Source organism: Stegodyphus dumicola, chromosome 8 (genome assembly GCF_044657685.1).
Source record: "Stegodyphus dumicola isolate Sdum_Otavi_A_Nest chromosome 8, ASM4465768v1".
In the NCBI taxonomy this organism is placed as follows: Eukaryota; Metazoa; Arthropoda; class Arachnida; order Araneae; family Eresidae; genus Stegodyphus; species Stegodyphus dumicola.
Genome location: NC_140775.1, coordinates 70,630,900 through 70,652,645, shown reverse-complemented (window position 1 = coordinate 70,652,645; position 21,746 = coordinate 70,630,900). Strand labels below are relative to the sequence as shown.

At 29.7% G+C, this 21,746-nt stretch overlaps 2 protein-coding genes across 2 annotated transcripts in view; one reads left to right on the top strand and one right to left on the bottom strand.

The window, feature by feature from the left end:
• Window positions 1–21,746, top strand: part of LOC118191357 (coiled-coil domain-containing protein 97) — a 170,800-nt gene that overhangs the window by 123,801 nt on the left and 25,253 nt on the right. The gene's annotated exons all lie outside the window — the stretch shown is intronic.
• Window positions 1–21,746, bottom strand: part of LOC118191356 (saccharopine dehydrogenase-like oxidoreductase) — a 37,199-nt gene that overhangs the window by 3,689 nt on the left and 11,764 nt on the right. Inside the window, exons 5-10 of the mRNA XM_035362159.2 lie at window positions 16,901–16,947; window positions 16,675–16,817; window positions 13,571–13,688; window positions 12,489–12,608; window positions 2,709–2,765; window positions 2,420–2,543 (exon numbers count right to left, since the gene is read on the bottom strand). Coding sequence (XP_035218050.1) covers window positions 2,420–2,543; window positions 2,709–2,765; window positions 12,489–12,608; window positions 13,571–13,688; window positions 16,675–16,817; window positions 16,901–16,947 — 609 coding nt within the window. The remainder of the gene's footprint in view (window positions 1–2,419; window positions 2,544–2,708; window positions 2,766–12,488; window positions 12,609–13,570; window positions 13,689–16,674; window positions 16,818–16,900; window positions 16,948–21,746) is intronic.

The window sequence follows — 21,746 nt, the reverse complement described above, 5'->3', positions numbered from 1 at the left end:
ATTACATAATCATGAAATCTATAGAAAATATAATGAACCTGATCTTGTTGAAATTGTAAAGGCATCTCGTATTAGACGGCTAGGCCATATTTATAGATATATGATGCATTTCCTACTAAAAGATAACCTTCTCAAAAATAGAGGGGAATCAATGAAAAGGAAGACAAAAGCTGGCTAGTGTGAATTTGAAACTGATAGGGCAACTCGATGGGAAAGCTGTGGTGCCAGATAGTGTCAGATGAAGAAAACTTGGAGAGGCAGCCTTGACCTGTAGCAAGGTGCTTAGCTCAAGAAAAAGGATATACAGAAATAGCAAATGTAGCTAATTATAAGATATATATATTTCCAAGAAGGAACGTTTGCAGATCATCTAGATATGTGTAATATATATATAAACTTAATTTTATATAAAAATGACCAATATGCTACATGATGTAATATCTGCTATTTACAGAATTTGAAAATGCTTTGTTTAATTTGTAGTGAAAGAAAATACTAAACACAAGCTATAATAAGGGATAATATTAAGTGAATCATAATATTAGTTAGAAATATAGCTAATACTAAATCATTTCTGCACTGATAAAGGACAATAAATACTTTGTTTGAATGGCATATAACTGCAAGATCAGTAGATAAAGAGCATTTTATAAAAATGTCTATCAAAGCTATTTTAACATTTAATCAAAGAAATATCTAAAATAACATTAAACTGAAATAAAAAAAAATGTAAAACTGAAATTTAAAAAAATAACATTTTGAACTTATAATCAATTAAAATATTTTTATCTTCAGTTTGAAATTAAGTTTTGTAATTTCAAACCTGCTATGAGACATGTGAACTCCATGCTAGGTAAAGCTATTTTAATATGGCAACACATACAGGGGCTATCTCTATTCACATTACACATGAAGAAAACCTCAAAATCCAACCATGCAGCCAGCCTATTCACCTCTATTCGAACTCCTGATGAATTACCAGCAGTTAACAGTCTTTATGTGAACCCTAAGCTCTCATTCCCCACCCAAATGCTTTTAGCTTCAATAGTATCTAACCCACCTTCTAACCCTGCAAATATATTTAGTTTATTTTTACAAAAGTATAAGGACAATTTATGTTTGCTCATAATATGAAATTTCAAATGCATTATGCCCAAGATTTGGAAATATGAATAAAAATATAATTTAATGTGTAAATAAAATGTAGAGGTGAGAAGAAACTTAATATTTAATCACTATCTATATTAATTTAATAATGTAGGATAAAACACTGCTTGTATATTTCCCACTGAACACCATACAGGATTCAAAAGATCAAGTTACAGATGTCTGCTCAATGCAACAAATTTTGATTGCTAAAGTTTATTTGAAATTAAAGTACAGTCATTTTTCCGGATTATAGTCGTTAATTCGGACACCCATAATCCGGACCTCAAAGCTAAAAACTTTCTGCGCATGCGCCGCATTGACACATGTGCATAGGCGTTTACGCGTGCACGTAAGACCTTTACGACTTCACATATGCGTGTACGCAAGCGCAGAATACGTTTTCGCGTGCGAGTTTAATGTATAACGGACGGTACAAGCTAAAATTATCTAATTATCTATTTCAGTTAATGTTGATGATTGCGTTGTTCCTTAATCTTTGAATTGGATGCGGCTTATTATTTTTTGCAGACTGTATGAGCAATTTTATAAAAGTAAACTTGAACTTTCGATTATGTCAAATAGAATTTCCGATGCTGGAGCTCCCAAAGGATCTACAAAACAACGTATGTTTCGATGTCCGTCAAACAAAAAGTGGATTTGCTGCAAAAAATGGATAAAGACATGAAGAAGGTGACAGAGAGGTTAGTGAAAACGAAAAAATTTCGATTGACAAGTTAGTCGGTATTCTCGGCACAGCAATTACGGGACTTGAACAGCGGAACTTTGTAACTGAACAAGAAATTATGTCTGTTTATAGAATTAAAGAGAAAGTATTATCACATAAAACGAAGCAACTTAAGCAACTTACATTGAAAGAAATGTTTATAAAGTGAACAAATAAATATTAAGCTTTTTTTTTTTTTTTTTTTTTTTTTTTTTTGTAAATTTTGATACCCTTTAGATCATAATTGTTCTTTATTTCATAAATTACGGTTTTGTACTTTTAATTTTAGAATTTCTGCATGCCATCTTACGAGATTTAAACTGATGATCTATAATCCGGAAAAATCGATAATCCGGAATCGCTGAAGTCCCGACGAGTCCGGATTAACAACTTTTGACTGTATTCCTTAGCAGCATAATTAATTTCATTTATTTTTAAATAACTTTTAGATGTAAAATGAATATATTACAAGAACAACATAGTTCGTTGCAGAAGAAAGAGCTTCAATTCTTATCTTTCTATGAATGACATGAAATAAAAATTTACCTGGGCCTTTTAAAACTGCTTTTACTGTTTTATTTGGAGGACTTGCGTGTTTATCAGATGGATCTAAAAGTTTCTCAGACCATCCTTTAGCCTTGAATATGAATTCAAAAGAACCACCAGAGGCCTATTTTATTTAAACTAAAGATTTTAATTGCAAAGTACAAGCACTGAAACATCATATTAAAGTATTAAATCTTAAAAAAAAAAGTAGTAGTAAAAAATTTCATAAAAAAAAAAAAAAAAAAAAAAGGCATTCCACTTAGCATTTTAAAAGTTATATAAAATGTACCTTTTCTTTCACTGGGGGTGTTCGGCTGAAGACACCAAGAGAAAAAAGTTCAGGAAACTATTAAAAAATAAGCACAATTTAAACAATTTGAAAAAATAATTTCTCTTAAAAATTAACAATTAAATATATTAAGTACTGAAAATTGCTGCCAAAATTTTTGATCACAAAAAGAGTATTTTCTGGATAATGTGGCATGTTTTGCTGGTAAAAGTCTAAGTGAAGCTTGCAGAAAAGTTGGAATACAGGGCCAAGTCTATTTAACATTCAATAAATGGTTTATCTCACTAATTTGATGAAATATAACAAGGCTGGCAACGGTTTTGGCAATTAATTTTTGCCGCCAAATTTGGCGAGAAATCACAAAAAGTCGCCAGACATAGCGACTATTTAACGGCATTTTGGTTCGGCTCCTTGTACCTTCATAATAGGCACTGTAATTGAATAAAATGTAATTGGTGACTATATTAGCTGTAACTGTATCTGGCCCTCTTATGCCTTCCAGTAATTTCGAGCAGAAAAAAGTACTAGAAATATCTTGGCGACCAAGTGAAAACTATATAAGGCTAGAGAGCATCTGCCCTCAGTTGTTGCTGTAGTGAGTTGTTCAGAGTGACTTCGAAGTACTAAAGCTTTGCCTTTTAGATGTGCTTTGCTTGCATTGTGTTCAAGGTTCTTAGTAAGAGCTTAGAAGTTTAAATGTTATCAACCTATTACTGGATCAGTATGCATTCAGTCTATTACGAACCCATGCACATGCAACAATAGTTTGGACAAACATTTGAATTAATGATAAGTGGAAAAGTTTCAGTCCATATAATTTTAAAATCATGAGATCATATACTGTTTTGCTCAGTATTTTCTTTGTAGCCATACTGAAAAGCACCTTAAGCAATATATATTTTATTTGATATATTAAAACAATACCATAGTTACAAACCTTGAAATAGCGAGCTCTGAGTTTCTCTGAGATTTTTGCACTGAGCATAACACCATTCAAAGAAACTCGAAACTTGACTTAAATTTATTTTATAATTCATAATTCAGGATAACATGATTTTAATATAAAATATATTAATAGATATCTTAAATTTTATGTCTTTTGTCTAGTTTTATAATTTCCTTTCACTCTTATATTGAGAAAATCCTGAGCTTTTATTATCAAAGCACTTTTTAAATATGAAAAAATGAATTAATAATTAATATACATCACATTGCACAGATAAACATAGTATAATGCATCATTTATACGTGGAAAAAATTAAATATAAATATTAACTGACTAAACATTGGTTGAATCTTCATAAAAGTTCTATAAATTAGATTAAAATAATTTAGGTCAAATAAAATTTAATAAGAAAAATTATGTTGAAAATCAGTAGGAAAAGGGAAACAGAATGTACACTGCTCAAGAAAAAAAAAAAAAAAAAAGAGGGACAGTGCTATATCTCCCGTTCTACTGGGCCGATTGACAAAATTCAACTTGCGTTTTTCATGTCTCGAAAGCGCGACTTACGATATATATTAGATTTATATATAGCACTATTCTAACATAGGTATTTTGACACAAAATCGGACTTTTTCTGAAATAACATACCAATTTTTTCCATATTTCGATTCTACGTCTCAAATTATGCCAGAATACCAAGTTTTGTAAAAATTGTACGAGCAGTTTTTAAAATATTAGCTCTCAAAATTTTAGCTCCTTAATGTTAATTGAATTTGGCAAATATTTATTATCTCTTTTTTTATTAAACTTTTTTGATTTTTTCTCTCACATTTCGAAATTTAGGTTCATTCCAAATAAAATTTATCCATTTTTTGTGTTTTATTTTTTAAATTTCTATTTTTAAATAATTTTTATAAATTTTTCGAAAACAATTTTGAATTATAACCTATAAAATTTTTACCATCATCTTAAAGTAGGTGTATTTTTAAGCATATCTGCAAAAAATTAGACTTTTATATTTAAAATTTTCTAAGATATACACGAATTTACATATTTTAGAGTTTTGAAATTTAGCAACTTTTTTTTTTAACGATAATAACGCGAAATGTGGTCTATGGATTTTTGTTACAGTGAATTGCCACAGCTATTTTTAACCTTAAATTTCAAGTAAGATTTTACGGAGAATTAATTATATGACATTTTTTCCCTCAATGAAGCGTAATAAATATTTATTACTACTATATGAAAAGCTATTTTTTAAAATTATAGATGATATTATTCAAATTTTTAACTATTTTTTTAAAATTTCTCTCTATCTTCCTTTTTTTTAAAAAAAATAAGAGTAAATTTTTACCTTCGGCGTTTTATCGTCTGCTACTTTACTTCGTTTAAATCGAATTGTCTAAAACTGAGAATTTCCGTTTGATATTTATTTGAATTTTATGACATTAACTGCATAATTTATTTATAAACAAACTGTTGCTTTTGAAGTGGCTGAAAGAGCGACTGATACTATCATCCACATTTTTAAAGCACAGTATATTTTTATAGAAACATAATATTTAGAATAATCATTTTTATAAAAGTCAAATTATGATATAAACATACAGCCCTCTAGAGACTGAATTAATGGAAGTTCAATGGTTATGTAGAAATGATCTGCAGCTACTTAATGGCTGGATAAGTCAGCAGATTCTGTGGACAAGTAAGAATAATTCTATAAACACCACCCAACATTCAGGATTCAATTAACAACGAGGATACGATATTTATTAAATGTATTTAAGAAATTTTAAAACATAAAAAACCAACTCATTTTTATCCTAAAATGTATTTTTGTGCGTAGCGTATTTTCATTATATCCTTAAAATTCTAATTTAGAATGTAATTGTCAAGAACTGAATCCTAATCATTAGTAATATAATAAGTAATTATTACGGTTATTAATAAATCCTTATTATAAAGCAATTGCAAATATTTCAAAAAACTTTGTCTGAATTGCAAATATTTTTCTATGCAAATATTTTAAATTTTATATTAATCAAGATTGCACACGATATTATTTATTTGCACTTCAATTCTTACTGTCAGTTCCAGTAGAAGTTACAAATCAATTATATTTAATTAAGGATTGGATTGGATTATTTAATTATGGCAAAGCACACGAGGGCTATCTGCCTAAAGGGAGGGATGCCTTTGTGGAGGACTTTCTAAGGTAAACTGGCTCGTATACACGTTATACATGGGGAAAACCCCGAAAACGCCAATGCGGCCAGCCCGTTCCCGAACTACCAGTGATCAGCGTCTTTATCGCTTGGGCGCTGGTGGGCTATTTAATTAAGGAATGACCATCTAAGTTTAGAAACAGCGCACCGTAACAGCAATTCAATTATTGGCGCCGTATCTTTCATGTTACTCCCGATTGGCAAGCTACATGATTTTTAATGAGTATTCGGGTTTTGCTAGTAACTTCCCTTGGAAATCGCGCTTAAACTAGGTTAGTTGGTTATTTGAACATAGAAAGAACATGGGAGATATTTGATTAAGATGCTTTCATAGAGAACCTTTGTAAAGAGAACCTAGAAAACTACGAAAACCAACCATGCAGCCTGGGTTAGACTTCGCAACAAACAATTAGTATTTAACAATCTTCAAATGCTAGGCAACTGGTGAGGCTCCAATTAAATCTCCAATTTAATATTTTATTTGTAAATATTTAAAATATTGTTGTATTCTTAGACACAAAAAGCAGAATTTAAGTTTTGTTAATTTGTTAGTAAACTACCAAGCCGTAGTGCAAATGAATATTCAATTTCTTTTGCAATTATTGCATTCACTTAATATTCTTGGAATATGAGCTAAAGAAGGAACGTTCTCGGAAGATTAAAGAAGTGTTTAAATCCAGTGATATTACGTTTGTCTTACAAGCTTAGGATCAAAACGATTCTGCAATTGCCCGAGTAGTTGACTTGTAAATGGCTGTGAATTAAGCAGATGACTTTTAATCTTACGTTTTCAGTCAGAAAATGTATTCCAAATGTTTTGTATTGCATGACAATGCATCTTTTCATTATTCAATAGCCAATCGGAGAACTGCTTGTGCTCTGAAAATAAGTATGTGTACTTAATTGTCCTGCATGTTCTTCAAATTTGTCTTCTTATGATTTTTTCCTCACCAAAACTTAAGCCCTCTCAAAGGAAAGTTTTTTTGACATTGAAGAGACAAAAGGAGTATGACATCTACTTTTAGAAGCATGTCAAAAACAAATCTCTACAAGCCTTCTCTTCCATTACATGTGTTGTGCATTCAAACAAATAGTTGCATCAGCGTAAATTCTATAATCTATTTTTTGTTACACTCTTAGTACTTTATTAACATACAGTGAATATATACTAAACCGTTTACTTCAGCTTCAGTAATTCGGAATTTTTGACGGAATTGTTGTCGGAACTAGGACTTAGAAGATAAATCAAATTGAATATTTCGATAATTCAATAAATTCGTCGAAGTTTCAATATTTTATTTTCGGAGGGAGGGGGAATTTTTTCAGTTTGGTCTAATATCCTAAGTATATTTGCTTCGATTCTTTATTTTTTCCATAAAAGCGAAAAACTTACGCATGGTATACATATAACGCATAGCTTCAAATTAAAATTTAATAATATACAGGGTGGTTATAATTAAAATTTCACTTTGAAACGGTCATAAAAGTAAAACTACTGGATCAAATGTTATCAAACTTTGTAACCGTGTAAAGGATGTCATGGGAATTTATTTTCTGCGAAAAAAAGAAAGTTGGAAACCTCACCACCACGGAAAAATGGCACTGTATGCAATATTGTTAAACGAAATATGGGTCGGAATCTAACTTAACCTTTTGTTACACAGGTTTAATATGTTGTATACCCTTAAGAAACTTTGAAGTAGGCAAATTACCATTTAAAGGCGTTAAATTCGATAAAAGTCGAGTGCGCCATCCGTGTAAGTGAGAAATTCGTCCGTGAAAACCACGAATTAGCGATTAGAAAATGTGAGATCGCAAATCACTCGCACAAGTGCGTACAATCTGGAAATCGTTTTCTTACAGATCGCTAATTAGTAATTTTTTAAGTCTGAATTCGGCACTAAAACATGAAGATACTGATTCAAAACGCTTTTAATCGATTTGGGCCAAAGAAATCTCTCATGTTATCTATCTAGTTTTATTGCATTCTCCTACTGCATTCGATTGCATAGCAGTCATTCCACACCGTTTAGTGTTGAATGACAGCTAGTATTATAACTGAACCATTTTTCTCTGAAGAGCAGTCGACAGCTGGACCACTGTGATTGCAGCTCACTTAGAGTCAATGTTAAAATGTTTCGTGATACATGAACTGCAGTAACGTGGCATTTTAGATACTATGATTTTTATGCAGGGCTGGGCCCCACCTCACGTGTGTTGCACAGTTACTTAGGCAACATTTCACGAATGAAAGTCTTATAGGCCAACACTTCCCCTCTTCCCACCAGACCTCAACCTCTGTGACTCTTGGCTATGGAGTTATTTCAAAAGCACTGTTTATGGTGATAATCTAAACAATTTGGCAGAAATGAAAAATGTGATACACTGACATGTCCGTAACATTCCTCCTGATATGCTAAGAGCTGCTGTCAAGAATGCAGTAACAGGATTTAACTTACTTTCGGAAAATGCTGGACGCTACATTGAACCTGCTTTGTAACACGTTTCGGAAAATATTAAACGCATTTTAAACAGATGTTTTTGTGTCTTATTTCATTTAACAATATTGTACACAGCGCCATTTCCCTCTGGTGGTAAGTTTTTGAACTCTTTTTTTTTTTCCGCGGAAAATAAATTCCCATAACCTCCTTTATACAATTCCCAAGTTTGATAACATTTGGTCCGGTAGTTTTCCTTTTATGACCATTTCAAATTGGAACTTTAATTATAACCACCATGTAAATTAAACTTTAAAAGTTTGACAGTTTGGTTCAAGTCCCAGCTTTAAAAATATATATATAAATAAATATAATCTTTTATATTAATCTTCTTAGAAAAAGTGTTTTAAGAAGCTAATTTTTCCCTCGCGTTATAGATTGTATAAAAAACATGATCTTTAATATGATTTAGATTGTTTCAGCCGATATAAGAATCGGGTTACTCGGTGGTGAAGAATAAACACTGCTGGACTGTTTTATTTCTTTGTCATTTAGCAAAAAATCTTTTAATTAAAATATTTATCCTTTGGACCTTGATCTATACTTTGTTTATAGTTAAATGTCTAGAAAATGAAAAGCTGTCTTCAGCTGAAACACAGTTGATGCAATTGATATTTTAAAAAAATGACAAGAATGCAAAATTTATGAAAAATCTAGCAAATGAAAAATCTTAATTTTCTTGTGTGAGCACTTAAAATAACTGTAGAAGGAAAGAAGAAAATTGGGGAGAAAAGCAAGCAAAAATTTGCAGGGAAAATTTGGCTCTTAGACATACCAAGATGTTTCAAAAAGTTGGACGCTTTTGAATATACTTTCAGGTTACTTCAAAGAATTTAGGCGTTCAAAGAGAAAACACTTGGGCGTGTACACCAGCAAATACCATCAATTGAGCTTGTGTTATCAGAAAAGACAAAAACGATATCATTGCAGATTAAAGTGAAGGGCGACTGGTTTTAGACTATATGGTTGTATAAATTTAAATTACATTATAGAACATCATATCGTACCAGAAATGGAGAATCCCATGATTTTCTCAGTCGAATTATTTGAAGATTCAGGAGTTTATCCAGTATTGTATGTGAATGTCACCTAAAGGTGTTTTTTTCCCTCCTGATGAAACAGCGGCCGAGCGGTAAAGTTGCTGAACTCTGGTAGTTCAGTTCGAGGTTCAAATCCCGCGAACGGGCTGGCTGCATGGGCGTTTTCGTGGTTTTCCCCATGTGTAACGTGTATGCGAGACAGTTTTCCTTAGAAAGTCCTCCACAAAGGCATCCCTCCCCTTAGGCAGATAGCCCTAGTGTGCTTTGTCATAATTAAATAAACCAAAACCTCTTGATGAAACCAGTCTTTTCTTTCATCTCATACCTTCAAAATGTTTAGCCTCTAAAGACTGCTAAAGGCTCTGACCAAATATTGATGAAGTGGATTGAATTGGATTATTAAGTTACGTCAAAGCAGGGCTATCTGCCTAAAAGGAAGGATGCCTTTGTGAAGAACTTTCAAAGGAAAACCAGCTGGCATACACAGTACACATGAGAAAATCCACGAAAACACCCTTGCAACAGCCCGTTTACCGGGATTCGAACCCCGGAGTGAAACTACCAGTGTTCAGCGACTTTACCGCTCGGCCGTTTGCGAGCCTTTATGAAATGGAAGGCGATAACTTTACTTAAAATGATTGTCAGAAATATCAAGATATTTCGAAAAGTTGGATGCTTTTTAATATACTTGCGGAATGCCTAAAAAGAGCAAGAATAAAGTAGAATGCCTGGAGAAAAAGAGAAGAAAAAATAAATTTTTGGGTAAAATTTAGTATTTGTATTTTTTTTTAATTTAAAACTTTTTAATCTTATGATATTTGATTCTTACGATTTCAAAAATAAAATATTTGACTAAAATATGAATAACATTTAAGAAACCAAATGTAGGATAAAATTGTGTAAAGCAATGGGCACAATGATAAAACTGTTTAAAGCAGTGTATGCAAGTCATCCTAAGTTAAAATGTCGGTTATTCATCTCTCTTATTTATATATATCTTTTCTGAACAGAACATTGAAAGGCATGTTAACTATGCTTTACTGTATTTGCTCTTTTAATGTATGCAGTTTTCAAACGCATCGTAATCTGGGTTACAAAGTATTCCTCCGAAAGAAACGCAATTCAAATAAATAAAATCAAATTATGGAAAATTTATTTAAAATGCTCAGTTCGAAGGAATAAATCGAAAATTTTAAAACAATTATCTGAAGAGACAATGCAACACAAACAATTAAAATAAAATTATAAGAATTTAAAAATTATCTAAAATAATAACTATGACAAAAAATATATATAAAGAAAACTATTTGAAAAAAAATAAACGCTGCACCTTTATTTACGCAGTTCGAATAGGTAAATAGAAATTTTTAAAACAGTTATTCGAAAAAAACCATGCAACTTAAACAATTAAAATGAAATTCGAAAAAGAAAAAATTACTTAAAATAATAAGTTATAATTAAAAATACAATATAAAGAATATTATTTGGAAAAAAGGAACGATGGTGACTTTTTTTCCTCTCACGGAAAGGAAACTAGGTTGCCATATATTAAGAAGTTCGCCAAGTGAACTATTCTTGGTAACTGACAAAATAGTGCCAACATAAATTTGTGAATTTCTCCGTAAATTTTGCTCCAAATTTTACAAAATTTCATATTTCGGCGTAATTTGAGTCGTAGAATCGAAATATGTACAAAAATTGGTATGTTATTTCAGGAAAAGTCCGATTTTGTGTCAAAATACCTATGTTAGAATAGTGCTATATATAAATCTAATATATATCTTAAGTCGCGCTTTCGAGATATGAAACTTTCGAGAAAGTTTGAATTTTGTCAATCGGCCCAGTAGATCGGGAGATATAGGTCTGTCCCAATTTTTTTTTTTTTTTTTTGAGCAGTGTACCCCCTGAATTCAACCGATTTCATGTATTACTAGGAAACATTTTCCTTAGTAAAAAAATGGGAGATTTGGTGATCTAGCAGGAGATGTGATTAAGACTGGGAGTCTCCTGGTAAAACTGTAAGTACCTTGTATGCAGTACCTTGTAACTAGTAATAAATTTATTTCAAATTAATGCAGCTTCTGGATGTCCACAACCAAAGAAGAACAGTAAGTTGAAATAACAGCAAAGCTAAAAAGACTCCAATTCACATTACCACATAAAAATAGCTACTTACACAGGTTTCTCCTAAATTTCTCACGCTCATATTTGGGCATTAACAACACTGTCTTGCCCAGTAGAGAGTATAGTATCTGATGCTTTGCCTACTACATGCCTGACGATTCTTTTCACACTCGTTTATTTACCTCTCCCTCACAAAATAAAGCCTATAAAATAATGAAATACTCATTCTGTGAAACCAGCATATATGTATTTCCCAAAAGATGTTATTTTCTGCCTTTGATAAATAACTGATAATTACTACAGATGCAGCAAAAATTATTAGTTATTTTGACACCTCTCATTTCATTCTGAATCACGTCAGATATACAGTATTACTGAACAGGACTATGCTAATGCAGTAAATGACATATTTTTTGCTTACATGGCTTAATATCTCCTGCCAATAATTCCATCAAGAGAGAGCTGTATTATGAAATATGTAATTGCTGACATCATTTATTACTGCTTAAAATTATAGATTTGATATCAACAGAAAGTGATTCTTTTAGTTTTAGAAATATGTGACAAGTCTTGGATACTTAAATCACATTAATATAATCGAAAAAGTGGATTATTCAAAAATTTTATTTTCCACAAGTTTGTATGCAATGCTGCAATTGTTTTAACAAATTTTTAGTTTCCTAGACCACATTAAGGGGAAGGGAAGGTTAAGTGGAATATTCAAATTTACTATTTAGGAAAAACAATTTTTAAGACATTATTTTAATGATATTAAATGTAAAACAGAAAATCTAGATATTTTCTAAATTAATGAAAAGCTTACTTACAATTTAAAGCTAAAAAATTCATATATTATTTGCATTACTTTTATATAATATTAAATAATTCGCAAAAACTGTTCATTTCAGTTTTTAGGCTGAAAATATCTACACATAAGAAGTACAAACCCTTTCCAGTAAATAACGACCCATTACAAATTTCGTCATCAGCATAAAAATTCCACCCATTAGTAATGTCACCAAAGCATAAAACAGGGAATAAGTTTTCATATATGTTTGAACTTGAACCTAAGGAGGAAAAAAACACTCAGTGTATTATATATATCAGACTGTGTGATACACATCAACTTATAGATCAAGAAAAGGCATTTCCATTGACTGCACTGCATGTTAATTACTATAATTAAATATTTAACTCATATTTATAATCATTATTTCTGTCAAAGAGGAATTCCTAACATACAACTTTATTTAAGAATATTTTCTGAAATACAATAATTATTTTATTCCTTAGAAATGCTGAAAGAACACTTCAAATGACTTAATTTTAAAAATTCTGTTTACATTTTATATTATTTCACTTACTGAAATGAGCAAGTACAATGTACTTTACAATAAAATGTATACGCCATATTTTATCTCAAATAAATAAATTATAGTTTCAATCAAAGAAATTCTACCATGATAATTTTAATTTTATATTTTTTTCATTATTTAACTAGAGAATGGAAAAGGAAAAATACTTTTTTCTACACAAGAATGAACTTATAGTCTTATAAATAAGAGCAAATATGAAAGTCTGTATAATTTAATTTACTATCATAGTTTTCCATCCCCCTCCAAAAAAGGTTTTTATTTTTACTAGTTTTACACAAAAAATAATTTCTTGTTTTTTTTTTTTTTTTTTTTTTTTTTTTTTTTCCCCCTATTCTCTGCAACATATTCCTAAACTTTAAGTTCAATCACATTGAACTAAAAGGTGAATTATCAGTTTTTTTACTTTTAAGCCAAGTACATACAAACACTGTCAGCAACTCTGAAAAACCATTTGATTGTTATATTTAATGAGACTTAATTCATTGAATTTTAAAAGGTATAAAAAGAATAAGGTTAATATAATTCATAATTTAATTTCAAAAACCTTCTTAATTTGAAGCTTATAACCTATTTTTACTCATATGTTAAATCTTTGTTCGGAATAAGTAAACGTTTAAGGTTTTTGCTAAAGAATGCAACAAATATTTACTCACTGGTCTTTCATTCTTAAATTGATAATTGTACATCTGTGTTCTTAATACAACAGATCTATCACTACCTATAAATGGAATGCACCAGCCTTTAGCTTCTTTGCTTTTGAACAGAAGAGGTCTAAAATAAATAAATTTCATTACATTAAAATTGATACAAATATTCAGATTTCATAAAAAAATCTTTAAAATAAACATTGTATAAATCTTATTTTGAATATTATACCTTGTCATAAAAATGCTATTTTGAAAAGCATATCTTAAAATGCTTTTCAAATATCTTATCTTTATCAAATATCAAATATCAATAGTCTTCAAATATCTTATCTTTTCAAATATCTTATCTTATCTCTTTCAAATATCTATCTTATTAGCATATCTTATCTCTCTGTGGCAAAATATGGAACTATTTTTTGATAATCTCATAACTCTTTTATTGCAATGAATGCTACTACACAAAATTATAAAATAAATAATAAGCATAAAGGAAAAATGTATATGGACATTAAGTTTTTAAAATAATCAGTTGAAAAAGCATTTGAACATAACTTGAATTAAAAAAATTGCATACAATTTCACAATAAAATATGAATAGTAAAAACACAAAAATTTAGGGTACTTTTCTGTTAGCAGAGTGCCACTTAGTACCAAACATAAACATTGGCATGAAATCTAACTAGACTAGTGACAACCCTAATGATAAATAAAGCATCATGAAAAGAATAACATTTATTAAATACAAAATAAATACAAAAATAGATTTTACCAAATTAATCTCAGATTACAGAAGAGGTGTAAACTGCGGATTTCATTTAACATTTCTAAAAATATTTGTGGTTACTTCCTTTTTAAATCAGCCACTACAAGTGCTTTGGTGAAATCTGGAAGTATTTACAACTAATTTGGCAAAAACTAAAAAACACTATAGCAACCTTCAAAAAATAAAAAATCACAATCATATAATATATATATATATATAAAGTTTAATGTGCACAGTGCCAAAGCTGCTTTTTTAAATGTAAGCACTCACACTGGTAAGAAATACCAAAGTTGTTTGCTTTCATTGTTTACATAAAGTTCTTTTGTTCTAGCAGGCTAAGTTGTTTGCTTTCATTGTTTACATAAAGTTCTTTTGTTGTAGCAGGCTAATAGTAATACTAACCAAATGACAGAAGTTTTGAGTGGAAGTCAATTAAAAGGCATTTGTGAGAACATGAATTACCTCATTTTTAGAAATAAAAGATAGAATCGTGAAAGGACCACTAGAAACGGTTTGGAAATTTTAGACATAATTACTGAAAATTATGACAATTTAGGGCATTTTTATGGAATTTTAAGAATATTAGGACAAGTACAGTTATGAGTCGCATTCAAATGACTTAATATTAATTACAAACTAAAATTCCCAATTTTATGTTAGCTATCAAACTATTGTAACAAAGACAAAAATCTTTGGTAAAAAGAAAGTTACAAACTTTAAAGGGCTGCATTTTAAAAATATTTTTTTCCCCCATGCAACCAACAATAAAACAACATTTTGAGGAAAGATTATAAAATGAATTTTACATAACTTTTATATTAGTAATTTTAGTTTATATAAAAGTAAAAAAAAAAAAAAAAAAGCCCAAAATGGAAATGAATTTTGGGAGGCCAACTTAATTGATAGGGAAAGAACTCAATCTTTAGGTTTGGCTTAAAAGTGCCACCCTAGCAAACTTGGTTAAAAGCAAGGCCAAAATATCCAGTAAACCCTTGTCAAATGTGGACTTGCAGAATGCAATTTTGTGTATATGGGCTTCCCTAACTGTCTCCATTTAATTTATCCAACATGAGAATTTCAATTATATGCAGAATGCTGTAGAGTGTCGGCCAAATTGTTACAGCCCTCTTTAATAACTGCTTTAAAAATTCATCCATTAAAGAAGTCAGTCATTGCTTAGAGGATAAAAATCTGAACTTTGAAATTCTCCTAATTCTAAAAAATGCTCCAGAACACAATGCTGAAGCACTCATAACACTGCATCTAAATGTGATGGTTTTATTCCTTCCATCAAAAACTACTTCCTTAATCTCACCAATGGATCAATAAATCGTATAAATATTCAAAAATCTATTAGACTTACATTTCTGCAAATAAAACACTACATGAAGACAAGCATTTTGAAAGTAGATGAATATAAGACTACACATAAATGATTACGCAATTCATGAAATAAAAATTATTTATTAATCAAGAATAAAACTCGCACTTGCAGCAGAATACATAATTTCAGATTTGATTTACAGCATTTTTTGTCAATTTGTGAAAGTGTAGTCGATTACAAAGTTCTCATACATTACAGATTGCAGTACTTGCAGACATGATAAGTTAATTGTCTGGATTATAAATTACAATCAGAAACCAAACGCATTACACATAAGTTGCATGGGGACAAAAGAATTCATCAACAATGAATGCTTGTTGGCAACAGCTCTGGCTAGAAGTTGTGAACAGTTTTACAGGATTTCTATTGACTGAAACTGAAGCCAAAAAAATTACACAGATTACAAAACCAGAAGGCAGTGAATGATTTTCAGAAGCAAAAATCAAAGAATTAGTTGAGAATGACGATAGTGAAATGACAAAAGATGTAGATGACCTTATATCATCAGGAGACAATGAAAGCAATGATAGTGAGGAGGCACTGGAATTGTCTGATTTTGTAATGGGGATTGACCGAAATAATGAAAAAAGAGAATACTTTGCACTCCTTACCGAAGACATTGAATGAGTTGCATCAGACCTCTGTTGAAAGCAAAAATCACCAGATACTTAAAAAAATATTTGTAAGATTATACACTAATACACATCATATTTACTAAGCAGTTATAGAAATCCAATTACAACAATATTTAAGTTTTTTTTTTTAATTATACATACTTTCTATACCTAAGTTTTTTTTTTTTTTTTTTTTTTTTTCTCATAGAAAATTAACTTCACAGAATGTGATTTTGCGATACATGCAATGAGTTATTAGCATAGCTCGCACATTCAGGAAGGGATTACTGTATTTAAAGTGAATCAAAAATAGAAATTATTACTCTAGAAATCATAAAATAATATCTGCCTTTTCTTTAAATGATAATCTGGCTTTCGTAATCCTTTGGTAAAAATCTTTTCTTTCAGCTCTTTCCTGAGTGGTTTCAATTCATCTGAATGTGCTAGACCATATATAGCAGACTGCCAAGTTCCAAAATTGACAGTGTTACCCTAAATTTGTAAAAGAATATTTTTGCATTAGCATATGTATTTAATAGTTTATATTTAAAATTATAATAAAGTCAGATACTAACTGGTGGAAGTTTTGCCTTCAGATATGTTTCTACAGAATGCAAGTCCCCTGAAAATAATTTTTTTATATAATTAAATACATGAAAAGTTTAACAAACTATACTGATGAATTAACTCTTAAGCAAACTGTAAAAGCTGACTTATTTGACTAAGAAAATTTTACAATTTCAATTTTGGGACTCTTCTCAAGTTTTCTAATATATGCATTAGTAGAAACATGCTATAGTTTTAGTTAAAATGCAATAATCCAAAATAATTGTTACAATGTTTAATATATTAACACTAGAACTTCCATAATAAACTAATTGGTCTCTAATTTCAAATCTTTTTACCTTCTGAGCTTTGAAGCTCAGAAGCTTTTAATCTTAGCTTTGAAGGTCAAATTATATTAAATTTTCTAAAATTATAAATGCAGTACGTAAAATTTAAAATGAAGAATACTTAAGGATTCAGTTTGCAAACCTTTATGTTTAGAATTTTTAGAATAATAAATTCAGCTGTTCTTCCGACACAGTATCAAAAGTTTATAGAAGCAATTTTTTTTATCATCAAAAATCTTCATAAAAATGAAAGAAAATCAAAGGTAAAAAGCATTTTTTCTAACAGATGCAAACATAAATGACAACAGAAATAGATCTCCTCTGCAATACGTGAGAGGATACTTGTAAAAAAGTAAAACATTTGTCTAATTATACTTCAATACAGGAAAAACGTAAGCAAAGAGTTAACTTGGAAAACTTAGAAAATTGTGAGTTCTATTGAAAAAAAAAAAAAAAAAAAAAAAAAAAAAAAAAAGAAATTAGCAAAAAAGTAGTGAGGAACTTAAAATCATTTTTGCCATATAGGAAGAAATATTCCTACTTTCAGAAATCACTATTTCACCCCCTTACCACCCAGTGATCTATTTATAGATCACCTACTTTTAGAATGACCATTGAGAAAAATATATTTTAATCACTTCTTTTTATCACTGGCTGATTTTCCTTACACTTGTGGCCATACCCCCAAAGGCGTTTTGAAACACTCTTTTCCAAAACAGTCCAGCAGATAATGTCTGAAGTTAGCCAAGTGATGCTTCATAGCATAGCTTTCGATTTTGTATCCAAAAGAAAAAAAAATTAAAAGTAAGATATACTTTTCTTATGTGTTCTACATTTTCAGTACCTCTTTAATTGTTATGCGTTATTTAGATTAGAAAAACAACTGTTCTTATAATTAAATTTTTAGCTTAAACATGCTGATCTATAAACGGATCACTGGGCGTTAGTGGTACCTTATACCGATTTTTTCCCTTTTCATGTTTTTCAAAATGTCTAGGCGTAAAGTGTTTCACACTGCCAAAGAAACATTAGAATACATATTTTATAAGGAGACTGAGTCAGATATAATTTCTTTACAGCCTGAGGTGGCCAAAGTGACTGACAAAGAGTGCTTTGACAATGGTGAAATGATCACTCCATCGGTAAAAACACAAATGATTTGGGATCTAACGTTTTGGAGTAACTGCCATCTACATCTAGCGCCAGTAATAAAAATTAAAACAAAAATGAGTTTATCAAAATTATCAAATTAATGATTAAATGAAACAGAAAGGTATGCGAAAGTGTGGAAAACTAAGCCAGAGTTTTCAGTTACAATTGACGATTTGAGTTTTATTGGTTTTTTGATTTTCTCTGGCTACCATACTTTACATAGTGAACGTGATTGCTGGTCAAAGGAAGATCTCATGGTACCAATAGTAAACTCTAAATAAATATTTAGAAATTAAATCTGTAACTTATTTTGCCAACAATAATTATGCAAAAATCAGACCGGGCATTCAAAATAGGAAAATTAATCATGCATATAAATTGCAGTTTTAAAAAATCTGGAATTTTCAATAAATTTCTATCTGTTGATGACAGTTTCTTAACGGCAAACTTATATGGTTTTGTTATAAATCATGGGCCATGTGTGGAGTAAAGGGCTATTGTTATAATTTTGACTTATACTGTGGTGTAGAGAATTTTAAGAATACTCCTGAAACTTCTAATGAATCGTTTGAAACACAAGTGGTGAAAAAAGTATAAAAGACATCCGAAGCCATATCGCGGGTTGTGTACCTCAAACTGGGAACAAATACAAAGAAAAGCATTGGAAAACATTTGGCGATGTCATCGAGACCAAAATAATAGGCTTTGTACGTTTAGATAGAAAAGACCATGTTAAGGTCAAAGGCGATGCCAGTTTAAAAAATGTAAGGGAAGTCCCATTATGTTTCGTACAAAATGCGATGTAACACTTTGTATAAAATGTTTTCCACTATATCACACTTAAATATTGCAAATTTGCTCAATAAAAGTATAACTAAGGAAGTTTAGATCAGTAAAATGAGATATTTTGCTTTTAAATGGTTTTAATTTTGCAAAAAATTCATATTTTTTAACTAATTTCGTAATTTTTCAGACATAAGATCAGACGGCAGTTACTTGTTTTTTTATTACCCGAAGCGCCCAGTGATCTATTTATAAATCACCTATTATCTGAACTGCTAATTATGGTAATTGAATAAAACTTCATAATTACTTTATTTATTATATATGAAATGTAATTTTAAAATATTTTTCAAAAATTCTCATTTTAAAATAATTTGGGCGTTAACGAGTTAAAGGACATGGAGTTGCTGAATATTTCATGAAAACATCCCATACAAAATGCTTGACTGCTTTCTGGATTCATTCTTATGAAAAATAGAACACTGACCATATATGAGTAGGAAATATGCATTGATTATGAGAATATTATATTCAAGTGAATGAATAAAAGAGGATACACTGTGACTTTTAAGAAATGGTAGCAATTTGCAATGTTAAAAAATAAGGTTGCAATGCTTTTAGGTCAAATGACAAATACGAGCTTAGCTCCTTCTAAACACTGGTCAACATTAGTTTAAGCTCCTTCTAAACATTGGTTAGTAAAAGATATTATGCAATACTTTCATTTTTGATCCAATATAAGAAAGAGTTGTCTACAAGAAAATAAAAAATCGTTACTGTGTACATTTAAAAACACATTTAAAATACTGCATTTAGAAATAATACAAGTAGCTTGCATCCTGGATATAGAAATGTGCAGAGAAAGAGAAACATAGTTGAAAATTTTGATATTAATTGCTTAAATAAGACATCTCAGTTTAAAAAAAAAAAATTTTGTGAAAAATGCAAAAGGAAGTTATTAAACATTGGAATGCATTTATAAATAAATGCTTAGAATTTCTCCTGCCATGATAAGATATACCTAACATTTATAATTCTTTATTATAGCATATTTGTATTCTCTGACTCTAGATTTAAAAAGAAGCTCTGAGATGAATGCAAATACTTTCTTAAAACATGAAGGTTGTTAATATTTTAGAATTTTTTTTTTTTTTAAATCTAAATCACCAGTCTTTTACTGAAGTAACACAATGCAATAATTTATCAAATGTACCTATCAATTTCTTTCAATACAGGTATATTCTTTTCATACAGATAGAAAATAATTAAAATTACAAATACATATTTTCTCATATGAGAATACTTTTATATTTTTAATAATTACTTTATATGTAAAAAAAGATACAATGATTTACAGTTTTTAAATAAAATTATTTACAGTTAGTGTAAAAAAATATATTTTTGTGAAAAGAAAATAACACTGAATAGCATGAATAGTAATGTAATTAATGTAAAAAAGTATTGGACTTAATTTATTCTTTTTATAATTTTTACTCATTATCAATACTCTTTTCAGATTCTACTTCATTAGTATTTTAAATTTATTAAGTTTCTTTTACTACTAGCAATTGCAATTGGCAACAGTAAAATATTCTTAACATCAACTTTAATTCCAGTATGACCAGGGCTTAATTTCTAAAATTAGAAGTGACGGAGCCCTATGGAAGACCGTCAGCAAAGAGGAACAAAAGTAAATAAATAAATAAAATAACTATTAAATTCATTAAAAATTTTAAAATTAAATAGTTAATTATTACGAAATTAATTATATTATTTAATTAATTTTAATAAATAATATTAGTCAATTATTATTTAATTACTGATTATTATTTAATTAAATAAAATTAGTTATCATTGTTAAATATTTAAATAATTTAAAATTAAAGTAATTAAATAATTAAAATTAAATAAAATGTAAAGAGATAAATTAAAATTTAATAAGTGATTTGTAATATAATTTTATTGCAAAAAATAAAATTTTCGAGATCAAATTTCTACTTAAATTGTTGTTCAGTTACATAAAAGAAGCGTCGGAGCCTTCCGATTAAGGGCTCCGGTGAACTCCGGATAGAATTACGATTTATTCCCAAAACTAAGAAGCACTGGAGCCGGTCTCCAGTGGGCTCCAGCACAATTTAAGCTCTAAGTATGACTGAACTAAAGCTACCAGGTGCATCCATTAAGTAACTAGACAAATTAAAAGACCAAACAATAGTGAAAGAAGAAAACTGAAGGAATAAATTTATGTTTAGAAAGTATGACATCTTAACTCTTGCTGAAGAAATTTTAAATTAGTTACTTTGCGTATCAAAACATCATTTTTCATTTACTGAAAAGACACTGTACCAAAAAAAAAAAAAAAAAAGGCTTTGAGATGGAAAAACATTACAACATAAAATTTTGTTACAAATTAGGTAAATCTGCAGTAAAAATATTTTTTAGGGTGTCCCTTGTCCATGTACACATTAATCTATTTTAATTTAAGAGCCCACTAACGGCCGAATGGCAAAGACGCTGAACACTAGTAGTTCGGTCCGAGGTTCGAATCCCGCAAACAGGCTGGCTGCATGGCCGTTTTCGTGGTTTTCCCCAT